At 41.3% G+C, this 12,583-nt stretch overlaps 1 protein-coding gene across 2 annotated transcripts in view; it reads left to right on the forward strand.

Moving 5' to 3' along the window:
* cep350 (centrosomal protein 350) overlaps positions 1-11,856 on the forward strand; it is a 33,494-nt gene extending 21,638 nt beyond the window's left edge. For both annotated transcript variants that reach the window (XM_083970277.1, XM_083970278.1), the window contains 11 exons: positions 1,499-1,749; positions 1,907-2,106; positions 2,458-2,602; positions 3,158-3,318; positions 3,427-3,554; positions 3,630-3,691; positions 3,823-5,651; positions 6,116-6,664; positions 7,382-7,528; positions 7,772-7,894; positions 8,258-11,856. In XM_083970277.1, coding sequence (XP_083826403.1) covers positions 1,499-1,749; positions 1,907-2,106; positions 2,458-2,602; positions 3,158-3,318; positions 3,427-3,554; positions 3,630-3,691; positions 3,823-5,651; positions 6,116-6,664; positions 7,382-7,528; positions 7,772-7,894; positions 8,258-8,425 — 3,763 coding nt within the window. In that variant the 3' untranslated portion in view covers positions 8,426-11,856. The remainder of the gene's footprint in view (positions 1-1,498; positions 1,750-1,906; positions 2,107-2,457; positions 2,603-3,157; positions 3,319-3,426; positions 3,555-3,629; positions 3,692-3,822; positions 5,652-6,115; positions 6,665-7,381; positions 7,529-7,771; positions 7,895-8,257) is intronic.
* Positions 11,857-12,583: the final 727 nt, after the last annotated feature.

Consider the following 12,583-nt stretch of genomic DNA (forward strand, 5'->3'; position numbering starts at 1 on the left):
GAGTTTGAGTGAAAGTTTGAAAAGTGCCCAAGGAAAGCTGCTTGACTTAAATAAGCTAACTCTTTGACAATTCCACTTTGATTTGAAATTCTTTTTTTTAAAGGTAATTTTCACTATTTATGTTGCCAATTAGGAAAATAATATAATCTTACCACTGTAGGTATTAAAGCTCAATACTTGAATTCAAAACAATCAGAAATTGAGATAACCAGATGATAAACGAGGTCAAAGATTATGTTTATTTAAGAGGAGCCTTCCTTGTTGAATGGGAATCTCAGTCTCTCAAACTGGGATTTCACTAATTTCTGGTGTTTAACTTGTGACACTTCCCCTCTTTATTTCATAAATGATAAATAAGTTGCAATGCATCTCCCTTCTCTTCTTGTGGCTGCTGGCTGGTCCGCTCCAGACCAGTTATTGATATAAAATGTTTTCAGATTAAACCACACTATGACTTGGAAGTAACAGACCAGAGATGGAGTGGTCTATCTCTTTAATGAGCCCAGTAAATCTTAACTAGCCCTCTTTATTAGGTAACTGTTGCATAGGATGGGATAATAAGTACAAATGGCCATTGCCTTTAATACAGTTTGGGAATGCACTAAAAGAACCCCCCACTCTGACTCTTCAGTATCTGGCCTGTCATCAGTTTACATTAGGTCAAGAGAAGGGCCTCTAAATTAGATTAGGGCTAAATAATACTGCACTGTAATGGCACCCATAGCTGTGGAAGATCCTATTACACAACAGCTATACCTGACTGCATTTTGTTTTGATCGGCATCTGCACATATATTTGCAGTGTGTACGTATAAGTGACTCGATGTAATTCAAATTCTTTTGCTTTTGCAAAAACAAGACAACACTTCTGTTTTATTGTCCTCATCGATAAGGCAGACCAGTAAATGGATGTCACACTCCAGATGTTACTGTCTTTGCTTGTCGTTTTTTTTTTTACCTCCTGTAAATATGTTTGAAGTGTGTGTATGTGTGTGACTGCACCCAATCAATGTTGACCTTCTGGATTCCAGTCTGCTGCATGAATCAAACATCTCCACTATAATTTTCCAACTCTTCTTTTTTCCTGAGTGACATGTCTTTATCTTTTTTCTTAAATTTTGATGGGTGCTTGTACACTTCCAACATTTGGATGATTATTCCAGGCATGGATCGGGTGTGTGTGTGTGAGTTTGCTTCTCTGAGTGTTGGACAGACGTTTGAGTTGACTTTGCTGTGAAAACTAGAATCCAGGTGATTTGGGTCTGCTTGCTTCTGTGGGGGGCCATGTTAATCATCCCTTATGCTAAATGTCTTTTTCTCTTCTCTCCCTTATCACTGCCATCTTAACTTCTCCCTCCCCCTTTTTCCTTCTTCCTGCCTCTCTCTTCATCCTCTTTTCTCCTCACTGTTATCTACAATCTCTCTCTTTAATCTCTTCCTTCCTGCTCCTTCTCTCATCTCTCTGTTTTCCCCTTCATCTTTACCGTTACGCTCCCCAGATTCCTGACCAAGCGGGAGCAGCAGCTGATGCAGAGGCGTCGCCATGCTGAAGAGCTGCTGCAGTGGAAACAGCGGCTGGACCAGGAGGAGGCAGAGGTTCGTAGGATGGAGAAAGAGGCCCTGGCTGTCTGGGACCGGCAGACGCCTCAGGACAAAGATAGCGATGTTTCGGAGAGTCGGAAAAATGAGATCTCTGATATTAGCTCAAGTCACCATCGGAGCTCAGAGCCCAGGACTGACAGTGAGAAAGGTGAGGGGACCTGTTTGTTTGATTTTCAAGCGTGTCACAAGCTTTAACGTGAAAGAGCAGAGTTTTGAAATTCAATGTAGGACACAACCTGTGGTTTGGGAAGTCAATTAAATAGACAAATAAAAATGACTTAATGTAGATGTGTTTAAACTTTCAGAGTACATCAGTGAGGGTGACTGCTCCTCAGCAACGCCCGAGTCCAGTATACACACAGAGGGATTGGGGTCCCAGCAACCAGGAAGCCCCTCCATAGCAGAAGCTGTGTCAGTCCCTGAAACACCTTTGGCCTCAGTCCAGAGCAGCCCTGCGAACTACACCCAAGACTTCACTTCAGCGTCACTGTCACCGAGCAGACAAGTACGTATAAATGTGGTGATGTTTCCTTTTTATATTCCAGCCCCAAGTCCCATATGTTTGATGGTAGATGAGTCAATTTTGAATCTGAATACAGCTCCAAATTACAAAACTCATAGTGAAAAGTTTGCCATTGTGAACAGGTTTCTGTCAACTCAGTTTAGATGCTGTTGGGGTTATTTGTTGTCTTTCACTGATCCGTTGAAAACACACAAAGCTTTGCATTGTATAATATGCAATATGGTAACTGCCCATTTGTTTCTTTACTGGGCTTGTAAAATATTAATCCGCTGTTGTCATATCCTGAAGTAATATTCCCATCTCTTCCCCTCCTCCCCCCCTTTGTCTGTCCAGTCTTCGCTACTCAAAGGCAGCCACAGCCCTGCTGCCTCTCCTTCAGATGGCAGCAGCAAAACCAAGATGCTGCTTCGCTCCTCCTCCCGGACCGCTCACCAGGCCCGCACTCAGCCAACTGAGCATCCTATGGCCCCGCAGACTGGTGAGTAACCCAATGCCTCAACACCCACACCCTTAACATATAATGTTTTGAGAGGTATAATACTTCCTGATAGTTCTCTGAGAAGATGGAGGGAGTAAAGAAGAGAGAGTGGACATAATGCAGCTATATTGCTGGCAGCCGGTAGTCGGGCTTAATGTGATGCTGCCAGGAATACATTATGCAAGCACTTCCCTGATACTGAACCTGCTTAGCTGGGTGATATAAGGATTGAACACTTTGCATTGCACTCAGCTATCACACAAGTAAAGGCAGTTTTGCCAGCCTAGTATTGTAACTGAATGTTTCTTTCCTTTTCAGGCCACTATTTAAACCTTTAAGCTTTGTAAAACTGTTTGTTCATTGTGTACTAAACAAGGCAACATGCACAAAAATGAACTTATCACATTCTTGGTAAAGAAAATGTAAAGTAATCCCCAAAGAACTGTGTTGGAACTCAGTTTGAGTGGGCACAACGTTGGATTACCCTTTGCTAATCAGACGTTTGGCACCGGTTTCACATTCTAACTGTGATTTATCATCTAAATTTGCTTTCAGAACCCATTTCAGACCAGAGTGACATAGAGTCTCGTATCAAGGCTCTGAAGGAAGAACTCAGAAAACGAAAGTTTATGGCCTACCAGCTGAAAAAAGAGCAGAAGAAAAGGAACAAGGAGCGCCTGAAGGCAAAGGAAGCCAGCCTGTTGAAGCAGCTGGAGGTAAATGTTTATTTTGGCTTATAGATGATTTTGATTGTCTGGCTGCATGTTTATACTGTAGTTTGTGTCTGATATCTCAAATTTTATTCTCTTCTTTTTCATTTTCAGACCTATAACAACTTCATTGAGAAAACTAAGGCAGAACTGAACAAGGAGCCAGACTCAACACCTGATACACAGTCCCAGATCAAAGACTCCACTGTTGCTGATCAGTCCATTAAACCGCCTTCACATAGGTACCAAAATTACTTACTGTCCACTCTTTTATTGCAATATGGTGCTCAGTCCATTAAAAAACCTCTCTCTTTTAGGTCTGAAACCAGCCAAGTGTCTGACTCTGGAAGGACTCAAATTGATGCTTCTTTGAACCACAGTGAGTGATTCATTCGCATATATCACACATTCATACTAATATATATTTTAGCACCTATACTGTATGTAAAACATCATAACTAATTCATACATCACATACAATAATAATATCACTGTCTTCTCTTACGTTAGTACCTGAAGTATTATCTGATGAAGACCCACCGACTGTCACACCAACTCCAGTGTATGGCAGCCCAGAGTGCCCAACCTCAGGACTGAGGAGCCGTCAGTCCACAGTGGATCTCCTGAGACCCCCCTCTAAGGAAACCAAGACACACAGTATTGAGTCTGAGGATGAGAACATTGTGTCTGGCCAGAGATCTGAAATTCAGGAAGAGCTGGAGGTTGAAATAAGCTCTGGGTTAGATGATCAGTCTGAACGTCCCCTCGAACTGGAAACTGAAGACAGACCTGACTCCTGGGGGAAGGTGTCTACATCTAAACATGTTGCCTCTGCTGTGAGTGAAGAACATCGATATTCTCCATTTGAAGCAGAGGATGTGGAAAAACCTACTGCTGAGTCACATTCACTTCCACCACATCCAAGTTACAGCTCTTCATCCAGTGACCCCTCCTGCCGCCCTAACTCAGTCGCCTTTTCTTCGAAGGAGGCACCCATAAAGCCTGAAGCTGAAGCCTCTTCTCCCTTGGCAGGTGGCTATCATGATGATTTTGAGTCATCTGTGGATTTATCACCCAGAGAGCAGCATCACATTTCCAAGACTGACACTCAAATCTCAGGTTCTCCGACTGAAATCAAGGGTTCAAGAAGGGACTCCCCTATCAGAGCCTCATCATACGACAGCCAGAGTGAGGAGGTAGAGGAGGAAATAGCCGAGGAGCTGAGTCACCGTTCTGGCACCAGTGAACCCAGCCAACAATCTGGAAGACTGCTAGATCTCCATAAACAGACAGACGACTCCAAACATGAAGATAGGAGTATTGATTCCATCCACTCACCACCCATCTCTCCTTTGCAGACGCCGCTCTCTCCTGTTGTAGATGAAATGCAAAGTTTTAACATTGGAGATCGGGTTCTTGTTGGCAGCGTTCAGCCTGGCACTCTGAGATTCAAAGGTCCAACCAGCTTTGCCAATGGCTTCTGGGCTGGCGTGGAGTTGGATAAGTCAGAGGGGAGCAACAATGGCACTTATGATGGGGTGGTATACTTTGAATGTGATGAGCGCCATGGTATCTTTGCTCCTCCAGACAAAATCACACACCTCCCAGATAAGTTTGAGGTCTACACAGACACCACAGAGGATGAGGATTCATTCTTTGATGATCTGTCAGATAAAGGTGGAAATAAACGTAAAACAGATGAGCACATAAACAATCAAAAACAAAGAAATCTTAACAGTAAACATGAACAAACATCTCAGGAGGACACGGGGTCTGAAGATAAAAGGGTTTCAGATGATTCTCCTAACAACAACCAGATCTCACTTAAAAACAGGACCCATAACAATTCACAGCAACATGAAGAACCCAAGCATCCGATTTCTAATGGCAACAGTCAGGACATAATATTGGAATTTGATGATGCACCAACCACTCTCCTCATCTCAGACATGGACAAGATTGGCCTTGGCAAACACAGTCAAAAAGAGATTACAACCTTCGTTGAGAGAGAAGACTTGGACTCGCAACATCAGATAACTCCTGCAGATCTCATCACAGACACCAGGGATGTTCAGGGAGAAAAGAATGACACAGATCTACTGGACACCTTCGCAGACCAGCTCTTCAAAAACTTTGTGAAAGACACTGTGAAGCAGTTTGCTGAGATAAAAAAGGCTAAAGAGCAGAGGATAGAAGCTGCCAACCAGATTAATGGAGGCTTGTTTGGTGAAGATGTTGAAGAGGAGTGGATCCCTCCAGTGGAACAAAAAGATGGTCTTCCTTTCTTCCTACCAATAGAAAAAGAGGAGCTGTCTTCTCCAGAGCTGTGTAACCAACCGGTGAGTGTGTATATCTGAGTGTTCAGCAACATGTAAATGAAAGAAGGTTTTGCAGGAAAATAATATTTTACCTCCATGTATTTAGTTTAGTTTCAGTTTAAATAGAAATGTCACTTAGAAAACGTGTGATATAGCTGGGCTGTTCTGTGATTGAACAGTGGTATGTTGATAATCAAGTGGTGACTAACTTGTACTTGTTGATTTGACCTGGGCGTCTCATGTTTTTTGGCTGTGGAAAGCCAAAGTCCAACTTTATGTTGACAGAGTTTATTGAATTTGGTTCTCTCTACTGAAAACCTTTTGTGTCTGAAACAACAGTAAGAAAGAATACTCTTTAAAACCAGATCAGATATGTAAAACCATGATTTTCGATGGTTCATCGTGCAGTTTATTGAATGTTGTAATGCAAACTTGGAAGTAATCATGAAAATATTGTTTTCCTTGTATTTTTTTTTTCATACTAGGAGAGTCCAGTTCTGGGTGCCAGTGGTCAAGAGGAGCTCGCCAAGCGACTAGCAGAGCTGGAACTGAGCCGCGAACTGCTGGATGATCTGGGTGACGATCAGGACTGGTTTGATGAGGACTTTGGACTCAGCTCCCGTAGGGAACAGCAGAGGCTCAAACAGAAACAAAGAGAGGAGGAGGAGGAGGAGGTGAAGCTGGGAGCAGGGGGCCTGGGGAGGTCTGGCTCATCAGCTGGAGCTCCTATGGGGGGGCTGGTCACGTCACCAGGCGGAGAACAGCAGGTGAAGACTCCACCTAGACCCGAGCTACCTCTCCCCCTGCCTCCTAAACTACCTGAGCAGCCCGCCATGGTTGTGCCTCACTTGGCCGCAGAAGTGGAGAAGATGGTCCACGCTGCTATTCAGGAGATCTGGGAGAGCTGTGGCCTGGGGAAGGAGGGAGCAGTGACCCTTGCAGAGTTGCCAAAGCCCAAACCTTCACAAGAGTACATGGGCAAAGAGGCCAACAGCCAGGACCAGGAGGCCCTCTCCATTCGCAGCTACAGAAAGGTGAAAAAAGAAGTTGCAAAACATGATAAATAAGTCTATGTAGCAAAAACAACCTTAGACATATTCAAAATGTGTTTTATTTTTTGTTCTACAACAAGAGACATATACTTATGTGTCTTATTATTCCCCTATCAGTCAAGTTTTTTAAATTCAGCACCCAACTGTCCTGCGTCAGTAGCATTATGCCAAACAGCTGAGGTTAAATGCTTGGTGAGTTCCCATTATTCAGCAGATTCCTCTCAGATGAGCATCCTGATGTTCTTGACTCTACACAGATACTTCAGTTTCCTCTGGCCCTGTGCTTGTTCCTCAGATTCAGACACTGTCTCAGTTGGTCAGGTGCTCTCTTTGCTTTGAATGCAAATAATGCAAATGCTGCCGAGCAGTAATTATTGCCGACACTTTGACATGTTATCTTGTTCATTTGCAGTATGTTTACCTAACATGGCAGTGTGAGACCTGTCCACCACAGCTTCAAGCTCTGGCCCAGGCTATTTAATGACATGTTTTAGCATCTGGTCCGATTGCTTGAGAGTCATGTCATGCAGTGATGGTTCACTTCCCTGCTTCTCCAGTCCACATGTTGAAGTGTCCTTGAGCAAGATACTGAAACCTAATTTGCCCCAAATGTAACACTGGTGTATAAATAAGTGTGTGTTTTGAAATACACTGTTTATTTCTATGTCCATTCATCATTTATTGCTCTCTGTTCTAAAGGGCGTGTATGACCTGACATGGGAGATCCTTCAAGACATCTATGCTGAAGATCCCAACACTGATCAGCCTCAGTGGGTCAAAGCGCGGAGAGTCAAGGCCTCCATCTTCCACAGAGTAAAGACACCAGGAGACATCACCAAAATCCAGGTACAGTCGTCCAGGACAATCCCCACCAACAAACTAGAACAGAGAACAACGGCCCAACACTCACCGTCCTCCTTAATCAGCCTGTATTTTACTGTATTATTGTTTTATTGCTCCCGGTTGGTTTCTTAACCAAAGTGACTAGCCTTGGTTATCAGAGAATTTTATGGTGTCAAGTTTTACAGGCCGATGGAGTCAAGAGATGATGTGTGATGACTTGCATTGTTTTTTTAAATTGTTAAACAGGAATTCATCGCAGCTGAAGTGCTGAAGTTGTACAGTCTGACAAACAGTCAGAGCCAGAAGACTGACTGGCAGAAGATGCTCAAGTTTGGCAGAAAGAAACGGGACAGAGTCGATCACATACTGGTAGGTCCAAGATGAAGTATTTGGGTCATTTTGTACATGATTTTATAGCACAGCAGTTTAATATGAGGGACTAAGATCTTACATCACTAGATAAATATGTTACATTTGTACTTCTCTCTTGAAGTGCTAAAGTAATGCGTGGCAACACATTAATCCTTTTAAACTGAGGACTATTTAGACTTCAATGACTCAGTAAGTTTATATGAAATAGAACTTGATTTGGCAAAAACAACTGTCACCAGTGGTTCGCTCCAACAAGCAGTCATTACTCGTCCCTTTAACTGCACAAAACAGAAAGTTGACAGTGAACAACAAGTGATGTCAGTAGCTGTGCTATAGAGGTGAACTCTGTCTATCTCTCAGGTTCAGGAACTCCATGAGGAGGAGGCCCAGTGGGTCAACTACGATGAGGATGAGCTCTTTGTCAAGATGCAGCTGGCAGACAGCATCTTTGAAGCGTTGCTGAAGGACACTGCTAACGTGCTGACACAAATCTATGACAAGAGGGCCAAAAGAGAGACCCTCTCCTGACACTGTTCCTGCTTGGATTTTAAACTACAACCTCTAGCTCAACCCCAGTGAGCTCCAGCCAACCCACCACCGCTCTGTCTTCCACCAGCTGATGTGCCAACAGCAACCCTCAGATGCCTTCAATCCCAGCATTACCTCTCAACTCCTCCTAATTTCTGTGACATTAATTTGCTGAATTTTGCTTCAGCTAACTGTAGTGGTTATACGATTTATTTTACACACAAAACGCCTCTTGAGCAATCTTTAAACCTTAAGACCATCTGGTCTCAGTTCTCACCTCCTGGACTGGTCCTTTTTGTAAATGCCAGTTGGAGAATGAGCAGATGTTTGGATAGGATGGACTGTGCCATTTGTGAGCATTAAAGTCCATTAATGCTGCTAAGTTGATTGTTCCATTCGGGACTAAAATATAAAATTCACCTGGAGCAAGAGTAGGTTGTTATATTTTGTTTTGGATCTTAAATATATATTTGGATTCAAAAATTGTAATGTAATAGGAGAAGAGAATACACAGTGTAGTCTGGGATTTGACAGTGACACATAATTGTTTTGACTTTGTAATCCAGCACACTGAAACAAACTGTGACTTTGAGGTTTAACTGACAACTCTCAGATCAATTTGCATTTTTGGTTTTTTACATTTACGTTGGGTGAAAAGTGTAAGAATTGTAGCCTTTTACACAGTCCTCCGTTTTAGGGGACTTTGAGCTTGCCTTAAATCAAATTGTTTACAGGGACTTTGTCAATCTGGTCCTCAGAGTAGAACATATGCTTAGTTTGACTGAGGTCAGGTGACTGACGGTCAAGAGCAACTGACTCTGTGTCCCTAAAAACAGTGTATATTCTTAGCATCATTGTCCTTCTGCTTCACCTTTAATTTGGGGCTAATGCATAAAAACAGCTTCAACACTGTGCACCCTCCTCTGAACCCCCTTAAAGCTGAGAGTCAGCACTTCACAATCATAGTTGAATCTCTGAGTCAGTGTGTGGGAGGTAAAACAACAAAGATGTGTCACTTGTGAAACAGTTTCAGACTGCACTGTTTCAGAACATCACTGAGTTCAGATATTGTATGAAACATTTTGATTTGCTCCTTAATTATATTATTTATTGTGTGAAAATGTTTAATTAGAGGAGAAAGAAACATTAAGAATTGTAAATGATCTTGTCAACATATAGATAAGAGATAGTTTTAACATTGTAAAGAAAATTTAATGGAATATTGTAAAAGCACAAACAGAAATGTGAATGTGAATATGGCAATACATTATGTAGGAGGGTTAAATAATAATACTGAAACCAGAAAAAGAACCTTGGGGAAAATCTGTGTTAATATTTAAAAGCTGTAGCGTTAATAGTAAATTCAAACAGTTTGGTTTTGTTGTGGCCACAACTGTCTGTTCGGTCAACACAATCGGTGTGTCCCATTTCCATACTGCATGGTAATACTTTGAAGCATACACTATGTACCATTGTAAACAGACAACAGCTACTAAGGGAAACCCAGTGTTTTGTTATTGTTTCCGCTACCTTGTGGAATACAAGCATCCATTAATGTCAGTCTACCAGAAATCAAAATAGTTTGATTTGTTTTTGGCATTTTTAGGCTTTCATTTGTTTGTGCGAATACACTACATATTCCAAACACGTGTTAATATATAGTATGCAAGTGGGACACAAGGGACTGAAAGTTGGCTTGACTTGGTATTTTAAGTATCACATTATAGAACAGTACTGAAATGCTGGATTTGAGCCTTACACGTTCTACAGTCCATTTACTTTCATTAACCTGAGAAGACGTCTTTAGCTGTCTCGTTTGGTCATCAATTATCCTGGAAATAAGTTTCTGCAGCTGAACATTGTGGAGCAATCCCCCCCCCCCAAAAAAAAAAACAACAACAACATTTAGTCTTGTAGCAGCATGACCTGAAGCCCCTGGTGCTGCTATGAAACATTTAGCTTTCCTCTAGTCAACAAGTTCAGAATGTAGCCAGACAGCAGAGGTAGTCTCTCTAAATGTTCAGTTTAAGTGCCTCTTTAAGTTAGTTGTAACAAACTTTGTTGATGTCTCAGCATCCTTTGGACCTATTTGCTTTGAATGTCTCTTCTTATCAACTGCTGTATACTACCATTTTGTAAATGATCCTTGAATGACCGCTCTTCCTTCTAACCGGTTTACCAAGACTTCAGTTTCTGCCTTATCGATCTTCCTCTTTCAGAGCATGACGTAGTTGACAAAGATTATTCGACCATGTCATTGTCCTGTGCCTCAGCGTGAGGAAATGTTTATAATGCTAACACAGAATTGCTAATTCACTTCGAAAAGGTTACCCGCTTCTTTTCCATGCCACCCTCCCACACATCTGTGCATATAGACACAGTTGAGTCATTTTATTGCTGAACTGTATCAGGAACTAGTTTGTAAACACTCCACACAGACGTAACGGCTCCACCCCACAGGCTGAGTGGGTCATTGAGCTGATGAGACTGAGCATGGAGGACTGTATCCTCCAAGGGCTTGTTTTGGTCAGTGCTGCTTTGATCCAACAAGCTGTGTACAAACTCACGGTAGCATGTGTGACTATAGTTCAACCTCACTGACTGACTGTTTGGAGCTAAAGTGACCTTAAACTGAGTACTTCATGTTTTTGTTTTCTTTTCTACTGTCAATGTTTTAACAGTTACTAAGGTGTATGTTCAAGCTGTAAATTATATAATGTAAAAAAAAAAGAAAGAAAAAAAGACCAAAAACATTTGATACCAATTTCTCCATGCTGTATGACTTTTATGTCTGGTCTGTAGGCATATGTAACTGTAATGGTGACTTGATTAGTAACTTCAAGTTGTGTTCTGCAAGGCTTTATCGTAAACCCTCTAGGATTGTCCTCTCGACTTGATTGTAATGTGGGAGGAAGTTAAGTTCTCCTCTGTAACTATGCAGTACCTGGTCTTATGCATTGTTATATATGTATGGACCAAACAGCTTAGACTTCTGCTGTTAGTCTGTAGAAAAAATAATCTTCAAGAAGCTTGAAGCTGTTTGATGAAGGGTGGAGTTGCTTTTACCCGGAGACGGAGCAACTTCACCTTTTTAAATAAAGCGTGAAGTCTGATCCCATAAACCGAATTAATATGTAGGCACAAAATGTTTGATCATCATAATGTTAAACCAGTCAGGCTAGATTTCCCTCTTCATCTTTTGAAATGTTTATGAATATTTATAATAATGTTCTGTGAGTGTGCGCTAAGTGCACTTGAAGACATGTACAATTCTTTCATGGGTGTAAATATACTGTCTTTCCAATCTGACCCACTGTTACTGTAACTTGAATGATTGTTGTAAAATAAACACTGTTTACTTTGCAAATATGTACATAGTATATATTTGTTAACTAAATGAACTTTGAAATTGTAAATAAAGCTTTCATTGTTTCTAAAGGAACATGCTGTCCAGTAATGTGTATGTATAGTACAGTAATGACAGTGATTTGAATCTCTTGCTAAGTGATGTTTAGGTGTGTGATCATGTGCGGAGGTGTGTCAGCTAATCGTCTCATTACTTTAATAGCAGGGTGATGTGTGCAGAGTAAAATTGAAATGTCACATTAAAGGCAACATACTTAGCCTACTAAATTATATGCAAAAAAAACCCATAAGGATACAAAACTCAAAATGCAGGATCAGCAGGTCCTTTAATTCAAGAACAAAGACTAAAATACTGATACTGGTTGCACCAGTTTATGTTTATCAAACATATGTCAATTGCCTTAGGTTAGCTGTAACTTATATGGCCAAAAATGAAAAGAAACACACACACACAAAAGGTTTAATTAAGATACAGTAAAGGAAGCAGAAACTAAAAGCTTTCATTTTGACACACACACACACACACACACACACACACACAACAATTTGACTATAGGTCAACTCAGTTCAAATTGTAATACCTATTGTAAATGTAAAAAACTGATAGCCTAAGTGAACTTTAATTATATTTATTTAGGTAGCTGTTTGTTTGTGGTCAATTGGGAGTTTCACAATTAAGTGTAAAGAAAATGAAGTGACGTGTGAAAGTCGTGTAGGAGTTTTAAAAAAAAAACGAAACAAAAGCAAACATGATTCCTGGCACGTCTTCTCTTCATCATTTCATAATCACAC

The sequence above is a fragment of the Trachurus trachurus genome, assembly GCF_905171665.1.
Source record: "Trachurus trachurus genome assembly, chromosome: 4".
Lineage (NCBI taxonomy): Eukaryota > Metazoa > Chordata > Actinopteri > Carangiformes > Carangidae > Trachurus > Trachurus trachurus.